Source organism: Coregonus clupeaformis, chromosome 2 (genome assembly GCF_020615455.1).
Source record: "Coregonus clupeaformis isolate EN_2021a chromosome 2, ASM2061545v1, whole genome shotgun sequence".
In the NCBI taxonomy this organism is placed as follows: Eukaryota; Metazoa; Chordata; class Actinopteri; order Salmoniformes; family Salmonidae; genus Coregonus; species Coregonus clupeaformis.
In genome coordinates, this window is record NC_059193.1 from 26,312,128 (window position 1) to 26,339,328 (window position 27,201).

Genomic DNA, 27,201 nt, shown 5'->3' on the forward strand with positions numbered 1-27,201 from the left:
GGGATGGGTGAGGACTATAGGGAGGGGGCGGAGACTATAGGGAGGGGTGGGGACTATAGGGATGGGACTAGGGACTATAGGGATGGTTGGGGACCATAGGGAGGGGGGCGGAGACTATATGGTGGGGACTATGGACTTTAGGGATGGGTGGGGACTATAGGGAGGGGATTAGGGACTATAGGGATGGGTGGGGACTATAGGGAGGGGATTAGGGACAATAGGGAGGGGTGGGGGGCTATAGGGAGGGGGTGGAGACTATAGGGAGGGGGGCGGAGACTATAGGGAGGGGACTAGGGACTATAGGGAGGGGGTGGGGACTATAGGGGAGGGGACTAGGTACTATAGGGAGGGGTGGGGACTATAGGGAGGGGGCTGGGGACTAAAGGGGAGGGGTGGGGGGACTATAGGGAGGGGGGCTGGGGACTATAGGGAGGGGGACTATAGGGAGGGCGGCTTGGGACTATAGGGAAGGGGGGCTGGGGACTATAGGGGAGGGGTGGGGACTATAGGGAGGGGGGCTGGGTACTAAAGGGAGGGGTGGGGGACTATAGGGAGGGGGCTGGGGACTATAGGGAGGGGGGACTATAGGGAGGGCGGCTTGGGACTATAGGGAAGGGGGCTGGGGACTATAGGGAGGGGTGGGGACTATAGGGAAGGGGGGCTGGGGACTATAGGGAGGGGGGACTATAGGGAGGGTGCTGGGCACTATAGGGAGAGGGGACTATAGGGAGGGCGGCTGGGGACTATAGGGAAGGGGGGCTGGGGACTATAGGGAAGGGGGACTGGGGACTATAGGGAGTGGGGGCTGGGGACTGTAGGGAAGGGGGGCTGGGGACTATAGGGAGGGAGGCTGGGGACTATATGGAGGCTGGTGGGGGGGACTATAGGGAGGGGGGCTGGGGGGGGCTATAGAGAGGGGTCTGGGGTCTAAAGGGAGGGGGGTGGGGACTATAGGGAGGGAGAGGATCCCATTGTCCTAAGATATACAGTGAGGGAAAAAAGTATTTGATCCCCTGCTGATTTTGTACGTTTGCCCACTGACAAAGAAATGATCAGTCTATAATTTTAATGGTAGGTTTATTTGAACAGTGAGAGACAGAACAACAACAAAAAAATCCAGAAAAACGTATGTCAAAAATGTTATAAATTGATTTGCATTTTAATGAGGGAAATAAGTATTTGACCCCCTCTCAATCAGAAAGATTTCTGGCTCCCAGGTGTCTTTTATACAGGTAACGAGCTGATATCTCAGCTTGTTACCTGTATAAAAGACACCTGTCCACAGAAGCAATCAATCAATCAGATTCCAAACTCTCCACCATGGCCAAGACCAAAGAGCTCTCCAAGGATGTCAGGAACAAGATTGTAGTCCTACACAAGCCTGGAATGGGCTACAAGACCATCGCCATGCAGCTTGGTGAGAAGGTGACAACAGTTGGTGCGATTATTCGCAAATGGAAGAAACACAAAATAACTGTCAATCTCCCTCGGCCTGGGGCTCCATGCAAGATCTCACCTCGTGGAGTTGCAATGATCATGAAAACGGTGAGGAATCAGCCCAGAACTACACGGGAGGATCTTGTCAATGATCTCAAGGCAGTTGGGACCATAGTCACCAAAAAAACAATTGGTAACACACTACGCCGTGAAGGACTGAAATCCTGCACCGCCAGCATGTAACGATCCCGGCAGTCTGAGTCGGGTCCTGTCTGTGGACTAGTTTTTCTGCTCGTGATCTCCAGTTTCCCGAGGGTTCTGGAACGCTCCGGGGAGCTCTCTTGATTTCCGCACCTGTATCCCATCAGCAATCTGCACACCTGGTCCTGATCATCACCCTTCTTAGGCTCTGGCCTAACATCCATTCCCTGCCGGATCGTTAGCCATGAACAGTAGGTTTACCAGAGTATCAGTCTTAGAGCTTCTAGCGTTAGTTTTGTTGTTTTTGCACCTTGTTGGTTTGTTGTTTACTTACCTCCGTTTTGTTCCATCTGCAGTCACTCGTCCGGAACCTTCATCCAACCTCTGCCTGGTGGTCGGCGGCTGCCGAGCCATGATGGGATCAACCACTGCACCCCCAACAACTAATCAACGCCGCCCGCTCTGTTCCCTGGATTATTCAGCATCACTCTTGAATTTGTAAATAAACACTCACCTTCGTTTCAACTTACCTTGTCCTGGTCTGCTTCTGGGTTCTGGCTTTGTAACTCGTGACAGAACGATCCGGCCAGTAATGAACCCAGCGGACCTGGACTCTGTTCGCCATGCCATTACCCATCAGGAGAAGATGTTGGGCCATCATAGCACGGTACTACAGGAGATCGCGTTGTCAGTTCGGAACCTTTCTACCGGTCTGACGGAGGTCCAGAACCAACGCAAGTTTCCGGTGGAGGATCCACTACCGGTTTCACCCATCTCGCCTGCCGCTTCTGGAGCTGTGTCCTTCCGTGAGCCCAAGGTTCCGACGCCGGATAAATATGAGGGGGAGCTGGGAAGATGCCGTTCCTTCCTTATGCAGTGTGGATTAGTGTTCGATCTACAGCCCTACTCTTATGCCACAGACAAGGCTAGGATAGCCTTTGTGATTGAGTTGCTGCGTGGTCGAGCGCTGGAGTGGGCTTCAGCCGTTTGGGAACGACAGGATCCCTGCATGGCTTCATACCAGGGGTTCACGGCCGAGATGAGGAAGCTCTTCGACCATTCCGTCCGAGGGAGGGACGCAGCTAGGCGCCTGTTTTCGCTTCGCCAAGGAACTCGCGAGCGTGGCCGACTTCGTGATCGAGTTCAAGACGTTGGCTGTGGAGAGTGGGTGGAATGAGGAGTCTCTGCAAGCGGCCTTTACCAGGGTCTGTCGGAGCAGCTCAAGGATGAGTTGATCTCCTATCCGGAGCCTAGTGACCTGGACAGCTTGGTAGCCTTGTCTATTCGGGTGGATAATCGAGTCCGAGAGCGAAGGAGGGAGAAGCAATGGGTTCCGTCCAACCGATCAGCTTCTCAGGTTCCAGTCGGGTCGGGGATTGGATCAGAATACGTCGATCATCGGCCACCACACAGGATTAGTGGAGAGGTTCTGTCTCCCGATTCTGAACCCATGCAAGTGGGGCGGCACGGGTTAACCAAGGAGGAGCGCCAACACAGACGTAGGACTAACTATTGCCTCTACTGTGGTGGTTCGGGACATTACCTCGCCACTGGTTCCCGGCGGTCGTCAAACTGCGCGGCTCGCTAAAGTTGGGAGGACTTTTAGCGAGCCAGTTTCGACCTCTCAATACCTCTGTCAGACCCCGTTTCCCGGCTACCCTTATGAACAGGAATCAGAGCTTAGCGATTAACGCTTTTATCGATTCAGGTGCCGATGGAAGCTTTCTAGATGCCGAGTTGGTGGAACAGCTGGGGCTTTCCAAGGAGCAATTGCCGGAAGCCATTGAAGCTACCACTCTGGACGGCAGTAGTCTGGCACGTATCACGATGAGGACTGAACCGGTTAAGATGCTGTTGTCGGGGAATCATTCTGAGATGATTTCATTCTTCATTCTGCCGTCTTCCCATGTTCCTCTGGTCCTTGGATACCCCTGGCTGAAGGAACACAATCCCACGTTCGATTGGGTGACGGGCAAGGTAACGAGTTGGAGCCTTGATTGTCATGCTAACTGTCTCAAGACTGCCTGTCCCCATTCGGTTCCCAGTCAGGTGATTGAGGCTAAACCCCCAGATTTGTCCCTGGTTCCCGAGACATATCACGATTTGGGGGAAGTTTTCAGTAAGCAGAAGGCTCTGTCACTCCCTCCCCACCGACCATATGATTGTGCCATCAACCTGTTCCCTGGAGCTGTCTACCCCAAGGGAAGGTTATACAGTATCTCCCGACCTGAACGTGAGGCTTTGGAGACCTACATCAAGGAGTCCCTAGCTGCTGGTCTCGTTCGTCCCTCGTCATCACCCCTGGGGGCAGGATTCTTCTTTGTGGGTAAGAAGGATGGCTCTCTTCGACCGTGTATTGATTATCGGGGGTTGAATGACATCACGGTCAAGAACAAGTATCCCCTGCCCTTGATGAGTTCTGCCTTCGACTCCTTACAGGGTGCTACGGTGTTCACCAAGCTAGACCTACGCAATGCGTATCACATGGTCCGGATCAGAGAGGGGGACGAGTGGTTGACGGGTTTCAATACACCGATGGGTCACTTCGAGTATCAGGTGATAACGTTTGGACTGACCAATGCTCCAGCGGTATTCCAGAGTATGGTGAACGACGTCCTGAGAGATATGATCGGTCTCTTTGTGTTTGTTTACCTGGATGACATTCTGATCTTCTCGAAGGAACCTTCCGACCACGTCCAGCATGTCCGGCAGGTTCTGCAGCGATTGTTGGAGAATCGCCTGTTCGTGAAGGCCGAGAAGTGCGAGTTTCACGCCCACACGACATCCTTTCTCGGGTACATCATCTCCAGGGGAGAGATTAGGATGGACCAGGAGAAGGTTAGAGCGGTTCTGGAATGGGCCCAGCCCGGTACGAGATTGCAGCTCCAGAGATTTTTGGGGTTTGCGAATTTCTACCGCAGATTCATCCGGGATTACAGCCGTGTGGCCGCTCCGTTAACTGCCTTGACTTCCAGTATCAGGACCTTGAAGTGGAATCCGGAGGCGGATCGAGCGTTTCTGGATTTGAAGAGGCGATTCACCAACGCACCGATTCTCTCTCAACCGGACACGGCCCGTCAGTTCGTCGTTGAAGTGGACGCGTCTGATGTGGGAGTTGGCGCCATCCTGTCGCAGCGATGCTCCACGGACAGTAAACTCCATCCCTGCGCCTACTACTCTCGTCGCCTTTCGCCTGCGGAGAGGAATTACGATGTGGGTAACCGGGAGCTTCTCGCGGTGAAACTTGCCTTGGAGGAGTGGCGCCACTGGTTGGAGGGGGCGGAGCAACCGTTTATTGTCTGGACTGACCACAAGAATCTTGCTTACGTGCAATCGGCTAGACGTCTCAACTCCCGTCAGGCCAGGTGGGCGTTGTTTTTCGGACGATTCAAGTTTTCCCTGACGTTCCGACCTGGATCTAAGAACGGCAAGGCGGACGCCTTGTCCCGGATGTTCTCCAAGACGGAGGAGAGTGGGTCCAAGACCGAGACAATTCTCCCCCGGAACTGCGTCGTGGGAGCAGTTATGTGGAAGATTGAGGAGGAGGTGATGGCGGCCCTTCGGACTCAGCCCGGTCCCGGTAACGGTCCACCCGGTCGGTTGTTTGTGCCTGAGTCGGTTCGTCCTGCTGTCCTCAAATGGTCCCACGCCAGCAAGATGGCTTGTCACCCTGGCGTGGCTCGGACGATGGCGTTTCTTCGCAGACGTTTTTGGTGGCCTGCCATGGCCGAGGATACTCGGGGTTTTGTTGCTGCCTGTCCAGTGTGTGCGCAGAATAAGAGTACCAATCGGCCCAGCTCTGGACTACTTCACCCCCCTTCCTATTCCCCGGCGACCATGGTCGCATCTGGCCCTGGACTTCGTCACTGGGTTGCCCGCTTCTGAGGGGAACACGGTCGTTCTGACTATCGTGGACAGATTCAGCAAGTTCGCCCACTTTGTGCCTATTGCCAAGCTTCCCTCTGCCTCGGAGACGTCCGAGATCCTGGTTAGGGAGGTTTTCAGGGTCCACGGTTTGCCCAGTGATATCGTTTCCGACCGTGGCCCTCAGTTTACCTCTGCTGTCTGGAAGTCCTTCTGTTTGGCCATTGGAGCTACAGTCAGTCTCACATCTGGTTTTCACCCCCAATCCAATGGTCAGGCGGAGAGAGCCAACCAGAAGATGGAATCCACGCTACGCTGCCTGGTCTCTTCCAACCCCACCTCCTGGGTCTCTCAGTTGCCTTGGGTTGAGTATGCCCACAATACTCTCCCTACATCTGCCACTGGGATGTCTCCCTTCCAGTGCCTGTATGGCTACCAACCTCCCTTGTTCCCTTCTCAGGAGAAGGAGCTCTCAGTGCCCTCTGTTCAGGCCCATATTCGTCGTTGCCACCGGACCTGGCATCGGGCCAGAAAGGCACTCCTTAGAGTTTCGGACCGGTATCAGCTCCAGGCGAATCGTCGCCGGATCCCCGCTCCCACCTATACCATCGGAGATAGGGTCTGGTTGGCCACACGGGATCTTCCGTTACGGACTGAGTCTAGGAAGTTGTTACCGAAGTTCATTGGTCCGTTTGTGGTGGAGAAGGTGATCAATCCAGTGGCAGTTCGACTCAAACTACCGAGGACGCTCAGAGTCCATCCCACCTTTCATGTCTCCTGCCTCAAGCCTGTTTTCCTCAGTCCTCTGTTGCCTCCTCCGCCTCCTCCTCCTCCTCCTCGGATGATCGGAGGTGGTCCTGCCTACACGGTGCGACGCATCATGGATTCCAGACGGCGGGGCCGGGGTTTCCAGTATCTCGTGGACTGGGAGGGGTATGGTCCTGAAGAGAGGAGTTGGATTCCGCGGCGACAGATCCTAGATGCTGACCTCATCCGTGACTTCTACCGCCTCCATCCTGGCGCTCCGGGGAGTCCGCCCGGTGGCGTTCGGTCGGAGGGGGTACTGTAACGATCCCGGCAGTCTGAGTCGGGTCCTGTCTGTGGACTAGTTTTTCTGCTCGTGATCTCCAGTTTCCCGAGGGTTCTGGAACGCTCCGGGGAGCTCTCTTGATTTCCGCACCTGTATCCCATCAGCAATCTGCACACCTGGTCCTGATCATCACCCTTCTTAGGCTCTGGCCTAACATCCATTCCCTGCCGGATCGTTAGCCATGAACAGTAGGTTTACCAGAGTATCAGTCTTAGAGCTTCTAGCGTTAGTTTTGTTGTTTTTGCACCTTGTTGGTTTGTTGTTTACTTACCTCCGTTTTGTTCCATCTGCAGTCACTCGTCCGGAACCTTCATCCAACCTCTGCCTGGTGGTCGGCGGCTGCCGAGCCATGATGGGATCAACCACTGCACCCCCAACAACTAATCAACGCCGCCCGCTCTGTTCCCTGGATTATTCAGCATCACTCTTGAATTTGTAAATAAACACTCACCTTCGTTTCAACTTACCTTGTCCTGGTCTGCTTCTGGGTTCTGGCTTTGTAACTCGTGACACAGCAAGGTCCCCCTGCTCAAGAAAGCACATATACAGGCCCGTCTGAAGTTTGCCAATGAACATCTGAATGATTCAGAGGAGAACTGGGTGAAAGTGTTGTGGTCAGATGAGACCAAAATCGAGCTCTTTTGCTTCAACTCAACTCGCCGTGTTTGGAGGAGGAGGAATGCTGCCTATGACCCCAAGAACACCATCCCCACCGTTAAACATGGAGGTGGAAACATTATGCTTTGGGGGTGTTTTTCTGCTAAGGGGACAGGACAACTTCACCGCATCAAAGGGACGATGGACGGCGCCATTTACCGTCAAATCTTGGGTGAGAACCTCCTTCCCTCAGCCAGGGCATTGAAAATGGGTCGTGGATGGGTATTCCAGCATGACAATGAGCTAAACACACGGCCAAGGCAACAAAGGAGTGGCTCAAGAAGAAGCACATTAAGGTCCTGGAGTGGCCTAGCCAGTCTCCAGACCTTAATCTCATAGAAAATCTGTGGAGGGAGCTGAAGGTTCGAGTTGCCAAACGTCAGGCTCAAAACCTTAATGACTTGGAGAAGATCTGCAAAGAGGAGTGGGACAAAATCCCTCCTGAGATGTGTGCAAACCTGGTGGCCAACTACAAGAAACGTCTGACCTCTGTGATTGCCAACAAGGGTTTTGCCACCAAGTACTAAGTCATGTTTTGTAGAGGGGTCAAATACTTATTTCCCTCATTAAAATGCAAATCAATTTATAACATTTTTGACATGCGTTTTTCTGGATTTTGTTGTTGTTATTCTGTCTCTCACTGTTCAAATAAACCTACCATTAAAATTATAGACTGATCATGTCTTTGTCAGTGGGTAAACGTACAAAATCAGCAGGGGATCAAATACTTTTTTCCCTCACTGTAATGACAGCCTCACTCTCCCCCATAGTGCTCCAGTGACTCACCTCACTCAGTAACCAACATTCACTGACTCTCTGTTTTGTTCACACTCTTATTGATAACACACACACACTGCACACACACACACACACACACACACACACACGCACACTGCACACACAGACACTGCATACACACACTGCACACAAACACATTGCACACACACACACTGCACACACACACACACTGCACACACACACACTGCACACACACACACACACACACACACACACACACACACACACACACACACACACTGCACACACACACACTGGGGGGAGGGGAGGAGGATTATTTAAGATACGATTTGAAGAGGTAAGGTGTCAGATGTTTTCAGAAGATGAGCAGGGACTTGCTTAATGGGGAAGCTGGTTCCACCACTTGGGTGTCAGGACAGAGAAGAGCTTGGACTGGGCTGAGCGGGAGATGCCCTCCCGTAGGGATGGGAGGGCCAAGAGACCAGAGGTGGCAGAATGGAGTTCGGGTGTAGGGTTTGAGCATGAGTGAGTGAGTGAGTGAGTGGGTGAGTGAGTGAGTGTGTGTGTGCTTGCCTGTCTGCGTGTGTGTGTGGTGGGGGCTGTGTGTGTGTGTGCATGCATTTGGGCATGAGTGCGTGGGTGTGTGTGTATGTGCGTGTGTTTCGGACGCCACGCTGCTTACTTGGCGAGTACCACTTCCTCCTGATTCGGCTCATACCAAGGCTCGAACCCAGGACCTCTGCTTTGCTAGCACACGTGACCGCCCTCCTTGACAACGTTCCAACGGGTTGAGCCACCCAAAAGTTACCAATTGGATTGCTCCATCCGTGACATTTCAAGCTAGCTGTGAAGTGAGCTTACGGTACGTTCTTAACTCTGTTTCATGTGCGTGCGTGCATGTGTTTGCTTGCCTGTGTGTGTGTGTGTGCCACATGTGTGTGTGCGACTGTGCATGCACTTGTGTGCTTGCCTGTGTGTGTGTGTGTCCATCAGTGGGCTTTCCTCCAAGAGTGGAAGAGAAGGGCAACATATAGGGGAAGCATCAGATCTGCCATATCTCATTGTTGGAGCGTTCCAATTCTGTATGTCTTCTCCCCTGAGGGACTGGGGGGGCTTTTTATAAACCCCTGCTTCCTGTTAAGTTCACACAAATGTGATTATCTCTTCCTGGCAATTCAAAGAGACACTGCGGTAGTCCAAAACCTAACTGCCTCCACATTGTTTCTAATCTCACCAGAGTGTGTGATTTGTTCTGCACCAGCTGAAGGAGAAGCACAGTTCAGGGCTCCTCCACAGCTTTGTGCAGTTTAATTCCTAGCTCTACACAGTGAACATCGAGCAGCATGGTATTCTATTAAATAATTCATGGCTCCCTAATTCCCTGTCGAGTGTTCCATCATTAGTGTGTCTGAAAGTTAGTTTGCCTGCCAGCCCTGGCAAAAACAAAACATCCCCCCGCTACGAGACTGTGGTGTCATTCCCAAAAGATGCTGCAGCTCTGTCACCTCCTTTATTAAATCTTCATCTCCCGTCTCCTCCTCCGCCAGCGTGACGCAACTGACACTTTTCCCATGGGTAACTGGAATGATGTACAGTTACACGCTCTTGGTTACCTGAGCCACACTCGCTTCGTGCCAGCCACATCGATTCCGAGCCCCACCCGATACCCAACATTAGGATAGATTTTTCTCCGCAACCCGACCCACCCGCGTAGAATTGTTCCGAGAGTCGATCCATTACCCGACAAATATCATGCATTTATTGTTTGTTTTTATGACTTCAGTAGTAGGCTATTATTCCCCTACCCTGAATGAATGAATTTGCCTTCATGCCTATTCAACATATGGATAAAAGGAAACCATTCCATTAATTGAGAACAATATATTTTTATTTTCACAACGCAAAGCGGCACATTGAGCCTATAGCCAACATAACAAAACCTTTACATTCAATATTGTTTAGATAAACAAGTAGTTGAATTGAAACTTAAATGATCAATTCTCGAAATCTAATATAGGCTGCAAAAATACATTTATTTAGTAGGCTATACTCAAACTTTTACCAGCCTCACCGGTTTAAACTTTATATGGCCTGTATTAACGTAGGCCTAATAATTAACTGATAGTTACCATCTACCAAACTGGGGATTTCACCTCTTTCCAAAATTGTGTATTCCCCCATCATAACCTTTACTTATATGTATCTGGTTACGTTAGCCATTTTCCTGTGAGCTAGGCTAGCCAGGGAAAGTAAACTTGGCAATGTATTCTCACGTGGCGGGACGGAACATACAGTGCATTGCAAAAGTATTCATCCCCCTTGGCATTTTTCCTATTTTGTTGCATTACAACCTGTAATTTAAATGGATTTTTATTTGGATTTCATGTAATGGACATACACAAAATAGTCCAAATTGGTGACGTGAAATGAAAAAAATAACTTGAAAAGTGGTGCGTGCATATGTATTCACCCCCTTTGCTATGAAGCCCTTAAATAAGATCTGGTGCAACCAATTACCTTCAGAAGTCACATAATTAGTTAAATAAAGTCCACCTGTGTGCAATCTAAGTGTCACATGATCGGTCACATGATCTCAGTATATATACACCTGTTCTGAAAGGCCCCAGAGTCTGCAACACCACTAAGCAAGGGGGACCACCAAGCAAGCGGCACCATGAAGACCAAGGAGATCTCCAAACAGGTCAGGGACAAAGTTGTGGAGAAGTACAGATCACGGTTGGGTTATAAAAAAATATCCAAAACTTTGAACATCCCACGGAGCACCAAAACGCATGTCAAAAATGTTATAAATTGATTTGCATTTTAATGAGGGAAACAAGTATTTGACCCCTCTGCAAAACATGACTTAGTACTTGGTGGCAAAACCCTTGTTGGCAATCACAGAGGTCAGACGTTTCTTGTAGTTGGCCACCAGGTTTGCACACATCTCAGGAGGGATTTTGTCCCACTCCTCTTTGCAGATCTTCTCCAAGTCATTAAGGTTTTGAGCCTGACGTTTGGCAACTCGAACCTTCAGCTCCCTCCACAGATTTTCTATGGGATTAAGGTCTGTAGACTGGCTAGGCCACTCCAGGACCTTAATGTGCTTCTTCTTGAGCCACTCCTTTGTTGCCTTGGCCGTGTGTTTTGGGTCATTGTCATGCTGGAATACCCATCCACGACCCATTTTCAATGCCCTGGCTGAGGGAAGGAGGTTCTCACCCAAGATTTGACGGTACATGGCCCCGTCCATCGTCCCTTTGATGCGGTGAAGTTGTCCTGTCCCCTTAGCAGAAAAACACCCCCAAAGAATAATGTTTCCACCTCCATGTTTGACGGTGGGGATGGTGTTCTTGGGGTCATAGACAGCATTCTTCCTCCTCCAAACACGGCGAGTTGAGTTGATGCCAAAGAGCTCAATTTTGGTCTCAACTGACCACAACACTTTCACCCAGTTCTCCTCTTAATCATTCAGATGTTCATTGGCAAACTTCAGATGGGCATGTATTTGTACTTTCTTGAGCAGGGGGACCTTGCTGGCGCTGCAGGATTTCAGTCCTTCACAGCGTAGTGTGTTACCAATTGTTTTCTTGGTGACTATGGTCCCAGCTGCCTTGAGATCATTGACAAGATCATCCCGTGTAGTTCTGGGCTGATTCCTCACCGTTCTCATGATCATTGCAACTCCAAGAGGTGAGATCTTACATGGAGCCCCAGGCTGAGGATGATTGACAGTTATTTTGTGTTTCTTCCATTTGCGAATAATCACACCAACTGTTGTCACCTTCTCACCAAGCTGCTTGGCGATGGTCTTGTAGCCCATTCCAGCCTTGTGTAGGTCTACAATCTTGTCCCTGACATCCTTGGAGAGCTCTTTGGTCTTGGCAATGGTGGAGAGTTTGGAATCTGATTGATTGATTGCTTCTGTGGACAGGTGTCTTTTATACAGGTAACAAGCTGAGATTAGGAGCACTCCCTTTAAGAGTGTGCTCCTAATCTCAGCTCGTTACCTGTATAAAAGACACCTGGGAGCCAGAAATCTTTCTGATTGAGAGGGGGTCAAATATTTATTTCCCTCATTAAAATGCAAATCAATGTAGAACATTTTTTACATGTGTTTTTCTGGATTTTTTTGTTGTTATTCTGTCTCTCACTGTTCAGATAAACCTACCATAAAAATTATAGACTGATCATATCTTTGTCAGTGGGCAAACGTACAAAATCAGTAGGGGATCAAATACTTTTTTCCCTCACTGTATATAGGCCTATATTTAACAATGAAAAGGCTTTGTATGAATTAAATACAATTATTCAGGGGCGTCATGCACCCCAAAACTCTGAGGGGACACAAAGTATATAAGGATGGCTGGGGGATGGTCCTTTGCATTTTCCAAACACCTAAAACACATATATATTTTTTTCTGCATATCTAAGCATACCTCTTGAACTGTCTGTATCCTCCTGAATGGTGGTTATTTTTAAAGAAATGAAATATGCTTCTCTGCATCTCTGCTAAAATCTGCGTAAAGATTGAAAGGAATGTGGGTCTTGTTCAGTACATTTAGTAATTGAGTGCTTTTCTAAAGTTGACCAACCTTGCCAGCAGGCATGCCAGCTAAGATAGTTAGACAAGCTAGCTACTCTAACTTCATTGATAGCCTGAAATGGCTTCTTGGTAGCTAGTTATGAGGTTGGGAGATTGGGAACCTATCTGTGCTAGTATCTGTGCTAGCTAAAGCCAACTTCATAAAATTGCTAGGTGGCTAGTATTATTACAGAGAAACAACAACCAAAAATGTAAAGAAAATAAAGAAATATATATATTTTAAACAGGACAAATCTGAGGGGGCATGTGCCCTCTGAATGTGACTTTGCAACATACAAGTATATATCATGTCCATGACATTTGATTTGGGCAATCAAAGCACCACTACAGTCACAGGCCCCATATACTGTATAGCCTAGCAGGTGAAGTGGGATATTTCTGATCAATAACAGTTATGGAATTAAGTTACCTTAATGAGAAGGACAAGACAACAACGAGCAACCAACAGGCTGTTGTTTAATCTGAATTGAGTTGTTGTAGACAAGGACGGGGAGCGCAGCAATACAGACTTATTTAAACTTGCTAGCTAGCTGCTAACTTAGCTGGCTACCATAGCTAGCTTCTTTACATCGATGTGATGCAGTCAATACAGGCACTACCAGGTGGTATGATATATAACCTGTGGCAGAAACAAGTTTGTCTAACTAGCGCGAGTATGACTACTTTCTCTCTCCCTCCCTGCCGTCTCACACAAACTGACCCCTGCCCTTCTCCCGCCCTGCTGCAGAAGCAGCACCAGCAACAAGCTGTCTCTCCTGAGTAGCGCAGCAAAGTGCCCAAGTCTTTTAAAAGTTTCACAAAAAACACATGTATTTCGACTATCCGGATATCCGCAAAAAATGCATGATATTATTCGAAAAGTGACCACTGTTGAGCTACACCCCTGACCCCTGACCCCTGTCCACACACTCTCAATGCGTGGCTGGTAGCCTACTGTGTCTTTCTCACCGCTCACAGAATGGAATTCGCAACACAATGCAACACAACAAGCTCCTGGGTTTGTACAACATGTATTATCTTGATTTTAAAACATTCTGACCAGCAATATAATTGTTCTGAACCGCGAGCCTGCCCTGCGGGTTGAAATAATGTTTTCATTCCACTTGCCAGCTGATTTTTTTGCAGGTCATCCACGGGGAACATTGGACATTGCAGGACACTAAGGGAAAGGTCTGAACTGCTCATTTAGAAGAGAGCTGCAACACAAAAACAAACGGTTTAAAACCCTAACATTTTATTTATGTATTTACTATCAAACGGGTATTTATTATCAAAGGGATAATATCAAGCACATACTGTATCAAGCACTTAATTGTATGTTCAAACAGCATCAACAAACATGGTTAAGCGAGGCATCCCATCAGGGAACCAATAAGAAAACCTAAACACAACCCTGAGGCTACCAAAACCTCACTCTAACACTAAAAGAACAATTGACAATATCTTCATATCAACTGACAATGACGTCCCGTCCACACTATCTGACTGGATAATTGAAGTCTGAATGGTCCAATAATGTTTGAGTTCTTCCCACCTCTACCATCCCATTGGCCTGAGGGCTCGTTTAACCCTTGACCCCTAACTAATGTTGGATAGAGAGTCTATTCAGCTATCATTCATATTGTAGCTCAACAGGGCCTGTAGGGGCCCAGCCAGGAAGTGCTGCAGGGAAGAGCTGGTGGAAGATAATGTGGGGCGCAACACGGCCACTGTAGTTAACACTGACTGACTATAGGGGGCACTGCCAGGAGAGAGGGGGAGGAAGGGGGCCAAGGACAATGGAGGGAGGGAGGGAGGGAGAGAGAGAGGGGGGGAGAAGGAGAGGGAGATAAAAAGACAGATGACGATGGAAAGGGGAAACTGAAAGAGAGAGAGAACTACTGAGAGAGAGAGAGAAATAAAGAGAACCAGACAGAGCCCTGCCATAAACCAGACAGAACTGGGAGAACAGACAGGGTCAGAGTCTCTGGCCCTGCCCACACACAGTAGATCAGAGCGCAGGCGGGTGGCACTCTGAAACCATCCCAGCCATGCCATGTGTCCCTCCGTCCACGGGCACACAAATTCCCATCGTGCCAGTCTGCCACCCACGTCACCCCCAGAGGGCAATCTCCACAGGCCACTGCACACAGCAGTGCAGTGTTACACACACCACCAGAACACTAGCCCACTGTTTCAAGGACATCACAAAGACTACCTCTATAAACTCTGGTATTATGATGATGATGAGGATGATGATGAGGATGATGATGATGATGATGATTATTTGGGGGGCTAAACTGAAAGGCAACGGATCATTCAGCCATCAATTAGCTATGCAGTGAATGAAATTGTATTGTTCACAGGTATTATAATGGTCTTGTTCAACCAAGTAGCATTTTCCTAAAGCTCTGGGTACTTTTGTTAGAGTCTAAGACGTTGGGGGAGAGGAGGGGGGTGCTAAACTGACATATGGAATTGTTTTAAGATGGTCATACTGTGGACCATTTAGCTAATTGATTTGGAATTTTAGGACCCCTTTAGGTATAAGAAAATAGATAAAATATTGATTTTGGCATTTACTACCAAAGTCCATAGAAACGCATTGAATAACACATTCATAAATGGCAAAAATACAGTCAAAACATAAATCATAAGAAACAAGGTTTTGAAGTGTCTGTCCTAAATCTAGGAGATGTAAAAAAAAATCTGGAAATATATAGATTTTTAAAAATACACATATTTAACACCTTTTTGGGGGTAGGCACAAAACTACCTTCATACTTCCATTCGTTTAAAAAAAAATCTGGTACTGGTTACCTTCAGACGAGTCCCGTGACATTAGTTTGTAGGTCAAACTTCGTGAGAAGACCGATTTTCTTGTGGTCTGTCAAACACCGTTCTAGCTCTGCCACCTATTGCCGCAGATGCAGAAGTGCCTATCTCTAGCCTAAATTGACAGATTTGGAAGTTGTTGTTTTTTTCCATTCGTTGTAACTTAGATTGACTCTAGGGGGTTAATGTGTAGCATCCACCTGCAGTAGTAGTTCATCTGATCTATACCTGTTTTATCAACATGCCTGAGGAAATGAAGTGTTTTCCAATTAACATCCATAATCATTTAGAGTTCATTATGACACAGAATATCCATCATATGGAGCCGTGGCTTCACTGATTGAAGTCTTAATCATAACACAGCTCAAGCAAACAACCATCTCCTCTGTAACTGTATAATAAAGACTGTACTCCGTCTAGTCCTTAGACTCTCTTTTGTTGAAAAAATATATAACTACCTCTACTGGTGTGACTCACTGAGAAAAGAAAGAAAAAACACATTCTTAATGTCGACCTTCAGATTCTATGAATTACCAGGCTTAGTGATGTTGGACTAAGGCTTATCAACGTGTTTCAACGCATTGAGCATTCACAATTAACTGAGTAATAGCTTATACAGCTAGCCTATACAGGACCATGGTGGTAGGCAGTAGCAGTAGATTAGGGGTTGTAGTATGGTTTCTATGGTGACAGGCAGGAGCAGGAGAAGCCACTTAGTCAGAAAGAGGACAGCTGCCTTTAGCTCCTCCTCCTCCTCCTCCTCCTCCTCCTCCTCCTCCCCCTCCTCCTCCTCCTCCTCTATCTCTGCCATTGGAACAGAAGTTCCACCACAACATATCCATCAGTGGTGGAACAAGAACCCCATTGTCATACTTGAGTAAAAGTATAGATACCTTAATAGAAAGTTACTCAAGTAAAAGTGAAAGTCACCCAGTAAAATACTACTTGAGTAAAAGTCTAAAAGTATTTGGTTTAAAATATACTTAAGTATCAAAAGTAAATGTAATTGCTAAAATATACTTAAGTATCAAAAGTAAAAGTAAAAGTATAAATCATTTACAATTCCTTATATTATGCAAACCAGACGGCAACCTTTTCTTGTTTTTAAAATGTATGGATAGCCAGGGGCACACTCCACACTTCCCTTGTCAGGGAAAATGTATGGAGTAAAAAGTACAATATTTTCTTTTGGAATGTAGTGAAGTAAAAGTAAAACTTGTCAAAAATATAAATAGTAAAGTAAAGGAAAGACACTCCAAAAAAACTACTTAAGTAGTACTTTCAAGTATTTTTACTTAAGTACTTTACACCACTGATATCCATCAAACCCTGACAAGCCATTAGATAAACCAACCTCCACTTGTCCAGGAGTTGGCACTCAGTCCTATCCACATTTCTCGGGGACATCTCTTAGCACTCACTCTCCACTCGCTCTCCACTCCTTTAAAAACATGACTGTAGTGATCTGTCTCTCTCTCTCTCTCTCGCACTGTGGGCCAAATGATGTCAGAAGGGGTTGAGTGTGTGTGTGCTACCAGTGCAGGCTATCCATAGCGATCTCATTACAATACTTTGCTGGGGGAACTGTCTTAACGAATATCCCCTCTATTCCTCCATGTCCCTGCTGGAAGCACCAGGATGATGAGGGTCAAGTAAGTCATTAAAGGGGCCAATCCTGTAAATAGGATGCCAGCTGAATTAAAGTCATACCAATGACATGCCAAGCTTGGGCGCCTTCCAATTAGTCATCAAAGCAGTACTACAGTGGTTCGAAAATGTTCGTAATTGTTTTGCAGATGCAGACCTCTCAAGTGTAACTGGGGGGGGGGCTCAGTATTAACCCACATATTATTCATAATGAATAGGCCCACTTGGAGATGTGTCTGAGAATATTTAATTACGTGACAGCACATTATAGAGACAATGTTTTTCTAATTGTGGGAACAGCAGTGAACAAATCAGAGCAAAAGGTTAGAAATGCTAGTACACAGAGAATATTAGATGTATCAACACTGCACAAACGTCGCCGCATGAAAAAGTGGCTGGAAGACGCTTGTTTGCACAGCATGTTTCAAAACCCGACATTGTGACAGCAGGGTTTTGAAACTTGTGTTTTCTTGAAATGATTCTGTTGATTCTCTCCCACTGCATAGAGTAAATTGTATTTTAATCACATTGAAATATAGTGTATATAACACTCCCATTGAAACCCAGTATACAGTATAATACATGCATACTATTGAAACCCAATGTATAAAATATCCTACACCCATTCAAAACCAATGTAAAACACATTGTAAACCACCATTGAAACCCAATTTAAAACACATCCTACCCCCCATTGAAACCCAATGTAAAACACATGCTACCCCAATTGAAACCCAATTTAAAACACATCCTACCCCCAATTGAAACCCAATTTAAAACACATCCTATACCCATTGAAACCCAATTTAAAACACATCCTACCCCCAATTGAAACCCAATTTAAAACACATCCTATACCCATTGAAACCCAATGTAAAACACACTCCCATTGAAACACACGTACAGTGCCTTGCAAAAGTATTCATCCTCCTTGACAATTTTACTATTTTGTTGCATTTCAACCTGTAATTTAAATGGATTTCATGTAATGGACATACACAAAATAGTCCAAATTGGTGAAGTGAAATTAAAAAAATAACTTGTTTCAAAAAATCCGAAACAATAAATAACGGAAAAGTGGTGCGTGCATATGTATTCACCCCATTTGCTATGAAGCCTCTAAATAATATCTGGTGCAACCAATTACCTTCAGAAGTCACATAATTAGTTAAATAAAGTCCACCTGTGTGCAATCTAAGTGTCACATGATCTCAGTATATACAGTGGGGAGAACAAGTATTTGATACACTGCCGATTTTGCAGGTTTTCCTACTTACAAAGCATGTAGAGGTCTGTAATTTTTATCACAGGTACACTTCAACTGTGAGAGACGGAATGTAAAACAAAAATCCAGAAAATCACATTGTATGATTTTTAAGAAAATAATTTGCATTTTATTGCATGACGTAAGAATTTGATACATCAGAAAAGCAGAACTTAATATTTGGTACAGAAACCTTTGTTTGCAATTACAGAGATCATACGTTTCCTGTAGGTCTTGACCATTTTTGCACACACTGGAGCAGGGATTTTGGCCCACTCCTCCATACAGATCTTCTCCAGATCCTTCAGGTTTCGGGGCTGTCGCTGGGCAATACAGACTTTCAGCTCCCTCCAAAGATGTTCTATTGGGTTCAGGTCTGGAGACTGGCTAGGCCACTCCAGGACCTTGAGATGCTTCTTACGGAGCCACTCCTTAGTTGCCCTGGCTGTGTGTTTCGGGTCGTTGTCATGCTGGAAGACCCAGCCACGACCCATCTTCAATGCTCTTACTGAGGGAAGGAGGTTGTTGGCCAAGATCTCGCGATACATGGCCCCATCCATCTTCCCCTCAATATGGTGCAGTCGTCCTGTCCCCTTTGCAGAAAAGCATCCCCAAAGAATGATGTTTCCACCTCCATGCTTCACGGTTGGGATGGTGTTCTTGGGGTTGTACTCATCCTTCTTCTTCCTCCAAACACGGCGAGTGGAGTTTAGACCAAAAAGCTCTATTTTTGTCTCATCAGACCACATGACCTTCTCCCATTCCTCCTCTGGATCATCCAGATGTTCATTGGCAAACTTCAGACGGGCCTGGACATGCGCTGGCTTGAGCAGGGGGACCTTGCGTGCGCTGCAGGATTTGAATCCATGACGGCGTAGTGTGTTACTAATGGTTTTCTTTGAGACTGTGGTCCCAGCTCTCTTCAGGTCATTGACCAGGTCCTGCCGTGTAGTTCTGGGCTGATCCCTCACCTTCCACATGATCATTGATGCCCCACGAGGTGAGATCTTGCATGGAGCCCCAGACCGAGGGTGATTGACCGTCATCTTGAACTTCTTCTATTTTCTAATAATTGCACCAACAGTTGTTGCCTTCTCACCAAGCTGCTTGCCTATTGTCCTGTAGCCCATCCCAGCCTTGTGCAGGTCTACAATTTTATCCCTGATGTCCTTACACAGCTCTCTGGTCTTGGCCATTGTGAAGAGGTTGGAGTCAGTTTGATTGAGTGTGTGGACAGGTGTCTTTTATACAGGTAACGAGTTCAAACAGGTGCAGTTAATACAGGTAATGAGTGGAGAACAGGAGGGCTTCTTAAAGAAAAACTAACAGGTCTGTGAGAGCCGGAATTCTTACTGGTTGGTAGGTGATCAAATACTTATGTCATGCAATAAAATGCAAAATAATTACTTAAAAATCATACAATGTGATTTTCTGGATTTTTGTTTTAGATTCCATCTCTCACAGTTGAAGTGTACCTATGATAAAAAATTACAGACCTCTACATGCTTTGTAAGTTGGAAAACCTGCAAAATCGGCAGTGTATCAAATACTTGTTCTCCCCACTGTATACACCTGTTCTGAAAGGCCCCAGAGTCTGCAACACCACTAAGCAAGGGGCACCACCAAGCAAGCGGCACCATGAAGACCAAGGAGCTCTCCAAACAGGTCAGGGACAAAGTTGTGGAGAAGTACAGATCAGGGATGGGTAATCAAAAAATATCAGAAACTTTGAACATCCCACGGAGCACCATTAAATCCATTATTCAAAAATGGAAAGAATATGGCACCACAAAAAACCTACCAAGAGAGGGCCGCCCACCAAAACTCACGGACCAGGCAAGGAGGGCATTAATCAGGGACGCAACAAAGAGACCAACGATAACCCTGAAGGTGCAAAGCTCCACAGCGGAGATTGGAGTATCTGTCCATAGGACCACTTTAAGCCGTACACTCCACAGAGCTGGGCTTTACGGAAGAGTAGCCAGTAAAAAGCCATTGCTTAAAGAAAAAAATAAGCAAACACGTTTGGTGTCCGCCAAAAGGCATGTGGGAGACTCCCCATACATATGGAAGAAGGTACTCTGGTCAGATGAGACTAAAATTTAGCTTTTTGGCCATCAAGGAAAACGCTATGTCTGGCGCAAACCCAACACCTCTCATCACCCCGAGAACACCATCCCCACAGTGAAGCATGGTGGTGGCAGCATCATGCTGTGGGGATGTTTTTCATCGGCAGGGACTGGGAAACTGGTCAGAATTGAAGGAATGATGGATGGCGCTAAATACAGGGAAATTCTTGAGGGAAACCTGTTTCAGTCTTCCAGAGATTTGAGACTGGGACGGAGGTTCACCTTCCAGCACGACAATGACACTAAGCATACTGCTAAAGCAACACTCGAGTGGTTTAAGGGGAAACATTTAAATGTCTTGGAATGGCCTAGTCAAAGCCCAGACCTCAATCCAATTGAGAATCTGTGGTATGACTTAAAAGTTTTTTTTGTCTTATTTCTTGTTTGTTTCACACAAAAAAATATTTTGCATCTTCAAAGTGGTAGGCATGTTGTGTAAATCAAATGTTACAAACCCCCCAAAAATCCATTTTAATTCCAGGTTGTAAGGCAACAAAATAGGAAAAATGCCAAGGGGGGTGAATACTTTCGCAAGCCACTGCATAACACTCCCATTGAAACCCAACGTGAAGGAGAATCCTAACCCCATTGAACCCCATTGTAAGCAGCATCTTACCGGATGTTGTGGGACTTGCGTTTGATCTCGTTCCAGCAGAGGTTCATGTCTCCAGACGGGTGGTGCCCTCCCAGCCTGCTACACTCCGTCTCCACCACTCCGTCCTCCTGCCCCTCACGATCCACCGTGGACTGGCAGGGCACACAGTGGCATCCCGGCCACCCTGGCCGCCCTGCAGCTACACACAACAACACAGAATACACACATTAGCCTATATCATCGCATCGTAACGAATAATCACATCGTATCATAGCGTATCATATCATATGCAAGGTTGGGTCAATTCCATTTAAATTCCAGTCAACTCCAAAAGTGAACCAAACTCCAATTTAAATTAAACATTTTCCTCATTGAAAAGAATTGAAGAGAATTGGAATTGGAATTTTAGTGTACTTCCTGAATTGACTGGAATTTAAATGAAATTGACCCCAACCCTGATCATATGTGCACTCATAAATAGGGCACTGCGTTTTACCTGAACATTGTGACATACGCATGAAAAATTCAAAGCCCTACTCTTAGACACATGTCTACACTTGGATGTGTGAACAAATACACGTGCATACAGCCACATCTTTGTCAGGTTTGTGATGGCCCCAGCTCACGCAAGTGATGGGAAAGTGTTTGTGGGGTCGTGACATCTCTTCTGTCTGGCCGCTGAGCTGTCAGGGAGCTTCTTCTTAATCTCTAATCATGTCTAATCATCCTCCACCGCCTCTACCTTCACTACAGCCTGCACTAAATGGCTATTGCCCTGTAGCACTCACATCTGTAGCCATGAAATGCTTTGAAAGGCTGGTCATGGCTCACATCAACGCCATCATCCCAGACACCTTGGACCCACTCCAATGGACCCACTCAAATTCGCATACCACCCCAACAAATCCACAAATTACACAATCTCTACTGCCCTCCACGGTGCCCTTTCCCACTTGGACAAGAGGAACACCTATGTGAGAATGCTGTTCATTCATTACAGCTCAGCGTTCAACAACATAGTGCCCTCCAAGCTCATCACTAAGCTAAGGACCCTGGGATTAAACACCTCCCTCTACAACTGGATCCTGGACTTGCTGACGGACCGCCCCCAGGTGGTGAGGGTAGGCAACAACACATCCGCCACACTGACCCTCAACACGGGGGCCCCTCATGGGTGCGTGCTTAGTCCCCTCCTGTACTCCCTGTTCACCCACGACTGCGTGGCCGTCATTAAGGTTGCAGGCAGCACAATGGTGGTAGGCTTGATCACTGACAATGATGAGAGCCTACAGGGAGGAGGTCAGAGAGTTGGCAGTGTAGTGCCAGGACAACAACCTCGCCCTCAACGTCAGCAAGACTATGGAGCTGATCGTGGACTACAGGAAACGGGCTGTTGTGGAACAGGTCGAGAGCTTCAAGTTCCTCAGTGTCCACATCACTAAGGAACTATCATGGTCCACACATATCAACACAGTTTTGAAGAGGGCACGACAGTGCCTCTTTCCCCTCAGGAGACTGAAAAGATTCGGCATGGGCACTCAGATCCTCAAAAAGTTCTACAGCTGCACCATTGAAAGCATCTTGACTAGCTGCATCACCGCTTGGTGTGGCAACTGTTTGGCATCCGACCGCAAGGCGCTACAGAGGGTAATGCGTACGGCCCAAAGGTACACTGTACCTCGCACATCGACTCGGTACTGGTACCCCATGTATATAGCCAAGTTATCGTTACTCATTGTGTATTTATTAATTCTGTTATTATTTTTCAATTTTTTTCTACTATTCCTTTGTTGTTTTTTTGCATTGTTTGGAAGGGCCCATATGTAAGCATTTCACTGTTAGTCTACACCTGTTGTTTCCGAAGCATGTGACAAATGAAAATGTATTTTATTTTACTACAGCACTATGCCAACCTCTCATCCCTTCTCAGATCCACACACACATTCAGGGACACGCACAAGCACACACACACGACACAGTCATAACATCTCTTCAGACAAAGACAATGTAACAGTCCCACTATTGCATTAGACACACACACACACACACACACCTCTCAAGCTTACTAGACTGCCGCAACCGGGATACTTTGCCTAAAACAAATTGCACCTGAAATGTGTCATGAAGGTAGAACTTTTTGTTGCAGTGTCAACATTTGAAGCGAAACTAGATGGTAAAAAAGAGAGGGGCAGAGAGAGAGAGACAGAGACAGAGAGACAGAGAGAGAAAGAGCAAGAGAGAGAGAGCGAGAGATTAGAGAGAGCATTAGGTTCGCAGCAGGCTCATCACCTATCCACAGGCTGTTTCCTACACTCAGTGGTGGAAAAAGTACTCAATTGTCATACTTGAGTAAAAGTAAAGATACCTTAATAGAAAATGACTCAAGTAAAAGTGAAAGTCACCCAATAAAATACTACTTAAGTAAAAGTCTAAAAGTATTTGGTTTTAAATATACTTAAGTATTAAAAGTAAATGGAATTGCTAAAATGTACTTAAGTATCAAAAGTAAAAGTATAAACCATTTCAAATTCCTTATTTTAAGCAAACCGGATGGCACAATTTTTTTTTTTACATTTATGGATAGCCAGGGGCACACTCCAACACTCAGACATAATTTACAAACGAAGCATTTGTGTTTAGTGAGTCCGCCAGATCAGAGGCAGTAGGGATGACTAGGGATGTTCTCTTGATAAGTGTGTGAATTGGACCATTTTCCTGTCCAAATGTAACGAGTACTTTTGGGTGTCAGGGAAAATGTATGGAGTAAAAAGTACATTATTTCTTTAGGAATGTAGTGAAGTAAAAGTAAAAGTGGTGTAAAAGTAAAGTACAGATACCGAAAATAACTACTTTAGTACTTTAAAGTATTTTTACTTAAGTACTTTACACCACTGCCTACACTAGAAAAAGGTGCAATCGAGAACCTAAAACGGTTCTTAGGCTGTCCCCATAGGAGAACCCTTTGAATAACCCTTTTTGGTTCCAGGTAGAACCCTATTGGGTTCCATGTAGAAACCTTTCCGCAGAGGGTTCTACATGGAACCCAAAATAATTCTACATGGAACCAAAAAAGGTTCTACCTGGAACTAAAAAAGGTTATCCTATGGGGACAGCCGAAGATCCCTTTTGGAACCCTTTTTTCTAAGAGTGTAAGCATATATCGCCCTCACATTCTCTCTCCTCTCTCTCCCCTCTCTCTCCCCTCTCCTTTTCTCCTCTCTCTTCTTCTTTCTACTTCTCTCTCTCCTTCTCTCTCTCCCTCTCTCTATCTCCTCTATCTGCTTGCTTCTCATTATTGAGACAGCCCTCTGTTTGTTCAAGGGTAATTTCTCCATCTTGTATGAATCAGCATCTCTCTCTCCCTCCTCCTCTTCCACTGTATAATCCACTGGCTGGATGATTAATCCTCTCTGTTCATGGTTCATCAGTTATGTGGATAGGAGCTCAGATACTGTTAATACCTAGAAGCCACACAGGCTCACTGGAACTCCAGCTATTAAACTTATTAAAATCACCAGCAGCAATGAGCAGCCAACAGGTCCTTTTCCCCGGCTTAGCCTAATATCTCTGAGCAATTATGACTGCACAGACGGACCATAATAACACACAACACAGCGAAATGAAGCGGAGTGACCATGTTTTGTTTGTTTACTTGACGGCAAATTGAGCTGAATCAACAGAAAGGCCATCAACGACAGCAGTAGCAGCGGAACTGCGCCCCTGGCTATAACTTAGACTGAGGAAGGCGTTTGTCCAGCTATACGAAGGGGAGTCTTGTGTTAGTGATGCCAGAACACTGGGCTGGCCTGGGCACTCCTCCTTCCTCTCCTCTCTGTGTCCAGACCGGAGACAAGCACTGGCATCAGCACTGGCAACTGCGTCAGGCAGGACCACCAGCATCGGACCAGCATACTCATGCATGCATGAGAGTGATGCACACACACAAACCATTGAAAATCATGGACACGCACACAAACACACACACTACATTCCTCAACACACTTACACACAGTAATTCAACGACACATACAATCAACTCATGTTGCACAAATGGAGACATGGGTTGGATTTGCTGTTTAGGTCCATCTCTAGACATACATTATTGACTGTTGCCTGAGTATGGTATCTGATCATCGCTGAAGCACTCTCCCATTTTCCCAAGAGGGCTGAGCCTGTATGGGGAGCATTGAGGTTTACCAGTAAGCTCTTCGCTTCGAGCTGCTGGATTCTTGCCTAGACTGAATTGAATAAAAACTGACTCATAAAACACCAAGCTGTCCTTAAAAAAACTACACCACCTTCTCAAAACCTAGCTGATCAACACACTATCACAGTTCATTGTGAAATAGACACTAATTACTTATTCGAAATGTTGACAGGCACCGTAATTTTTCGTGTGTATTACACAATTTTCTTCACAGCGCATTTTTGTGTGTATTACATGATTTACTTTGTTCATTACGCATTCGTGTACATTACACAAATTCCAATTTGTGGCTAACGTTAGCTAGGTGGCAAATTTTAGCTAGGCTAGGGGTTAAGGTTAGGGTTAGGTTTAGGGGTTAAGGTTAGGGTTAGGTTTAGGGGATAAGGTTAGGTTTAGGGGTTAAGCTTAGGGTTAGGTAACATGCTAGTTAAAGTAACATGCTAGCTAAATGGTTAGGGTTAGGATTAGGGTTAGCTAACATGCTAGCTAAGTAGTTAAAAAGTAGTAAGTTGTACAAAGTTGCTAATTAGCTAAAATGCTAAAGTTGTCCATGACGTGGTTCGAACATGCAACAATTGTGTTACTAGACGGACACGCTATATGCCCACCCATCCTCCCTCCTTTTGTTTCTGTCTTAAGTAACCTAATGTTCATCATTGTCCTTCAATATCTTTGCGTCAATTGACCATGTCTTTCCAAAATATACTGAAAAGCTTTCGAGTATTTTCCCCAGATGAGAAATAAATCAGATCAAAGACAATCCAAGATAAGATAAACAGCTTTTCCTCATCTGCCAGACAGACGACAACTGTTCAACTATGCAGATAAAACTGCCAGATGATCAAAGAATTGACAGTAGTTCTAACTTTCGTCTACACGCGTACGTACAACACCTTGATAATAATCTCCCGGTATCACCACCACCACTTTTCTCAGATCTGTCGCTCTGAGAAGCAGCAATACAGTATCTACACTATTTCACTCTCATTATGAAATCATAACAGATAGTTGACAGTTACAGTGCTTACCTTGATATATTAGAATCCCAAGAGAGAGAATCCCTCCAGGAGCTACAGTAGTGCTACGATAGTGTTCCTCTCACACTGATGTCCCTGTGATTTTAAGAGGGGTTCCTCACTATTCCCACAGTGACATTTGTCCTGTCTATAGGCTGCAGAGAATGGAGAGAATGCAGTAATGACTGGTGAGGAGGGTGTGGTAGGGACACACAGAGAGACAGAGGCTCCCTCTCCTGTCAATGAACTTATTGTCACTGCACATTCCTCATCACACCAACCTGGTCCTATACTCCTACCCACTGGGACTGGAAAAAGCCATCTGCCCAGTGTCCAGCCAGTCAATGCCCTTCAGTGACATACAGGCTACAGCAGTGGTTCCCAAACTGTTTTGTTCTGTGGTCTATCAAAAGCATTTAGGAATTTCCTTATGGTCCTTCAAGATGAACAGTGACTAGGAGCCTTGTGACATCACTGCCTTGTGATATCACTGCCGAAACAACACACTCTCCTCTTTGGAAAATCAACAACGGGCTGGAACTCTCACATGGGTTAAACTGCATAGCTGCTTGAGATTGTGTTATGATTTAACTGGATAGAACCCAAATGCAGACAAGTACACCAAGCCAGAGAAGTTTTAACAGGTTTATTTACAATGTTCAAAGTCCAGGTTTCCAAATATAGGGGAAGAGCAAGTCCAGGTACAGGGAGGGTAACAGATCCAGATCAGGGCAGGTGTGGTACCGTAATGTCCTAGTGTCCGTGGTGAGTCCAAAAGAGAGGTCCGGTAATGGAGAGCAGGATGGTGGTGGCAGGAGTGAAGCGGAGGCAGGAGTCAGGTTCCAAATATATGGTCGTCTTGACTATGATCTGACGATGAGTGGTAAGTTTGACCGGGTCTTAAAGGCTGAGGTG

The 27,201-nt window shown here is 46.4% G+C and overlaps 1 protein-coding gene across 1 annotated transcript in view; it reads right to left on the reverse strand.

Moving 5' to 3' along the window:
• LOC121532286 (dystrophin-related protein 2) overlaps positions 1–26,413 on the reverse strand; it is a 131,283-nt gene extending 104,870 nt beyond the window's left edge. Inside the window, exons 1-2 of the mRNA XM_041838143.2 lie at positions 26,299–26,413; positions 21,085–21,262 (exon numbers count right to left, since the gene is read on the reverse strand). Of these exons, the coding sequence (XP_041694077.1) occupies positions 21,085–21,131 (47 nt within the window). The 5' untranslated portion in view covers positions 21,132–21,262; positions 26,299–26,413. The remainder of the gene's footprint in view (positions 1–21,084; positions 21,263–26,298) is intronic.
• Positions 26,414–27,201: the final 788 nt, after the last annotated feature.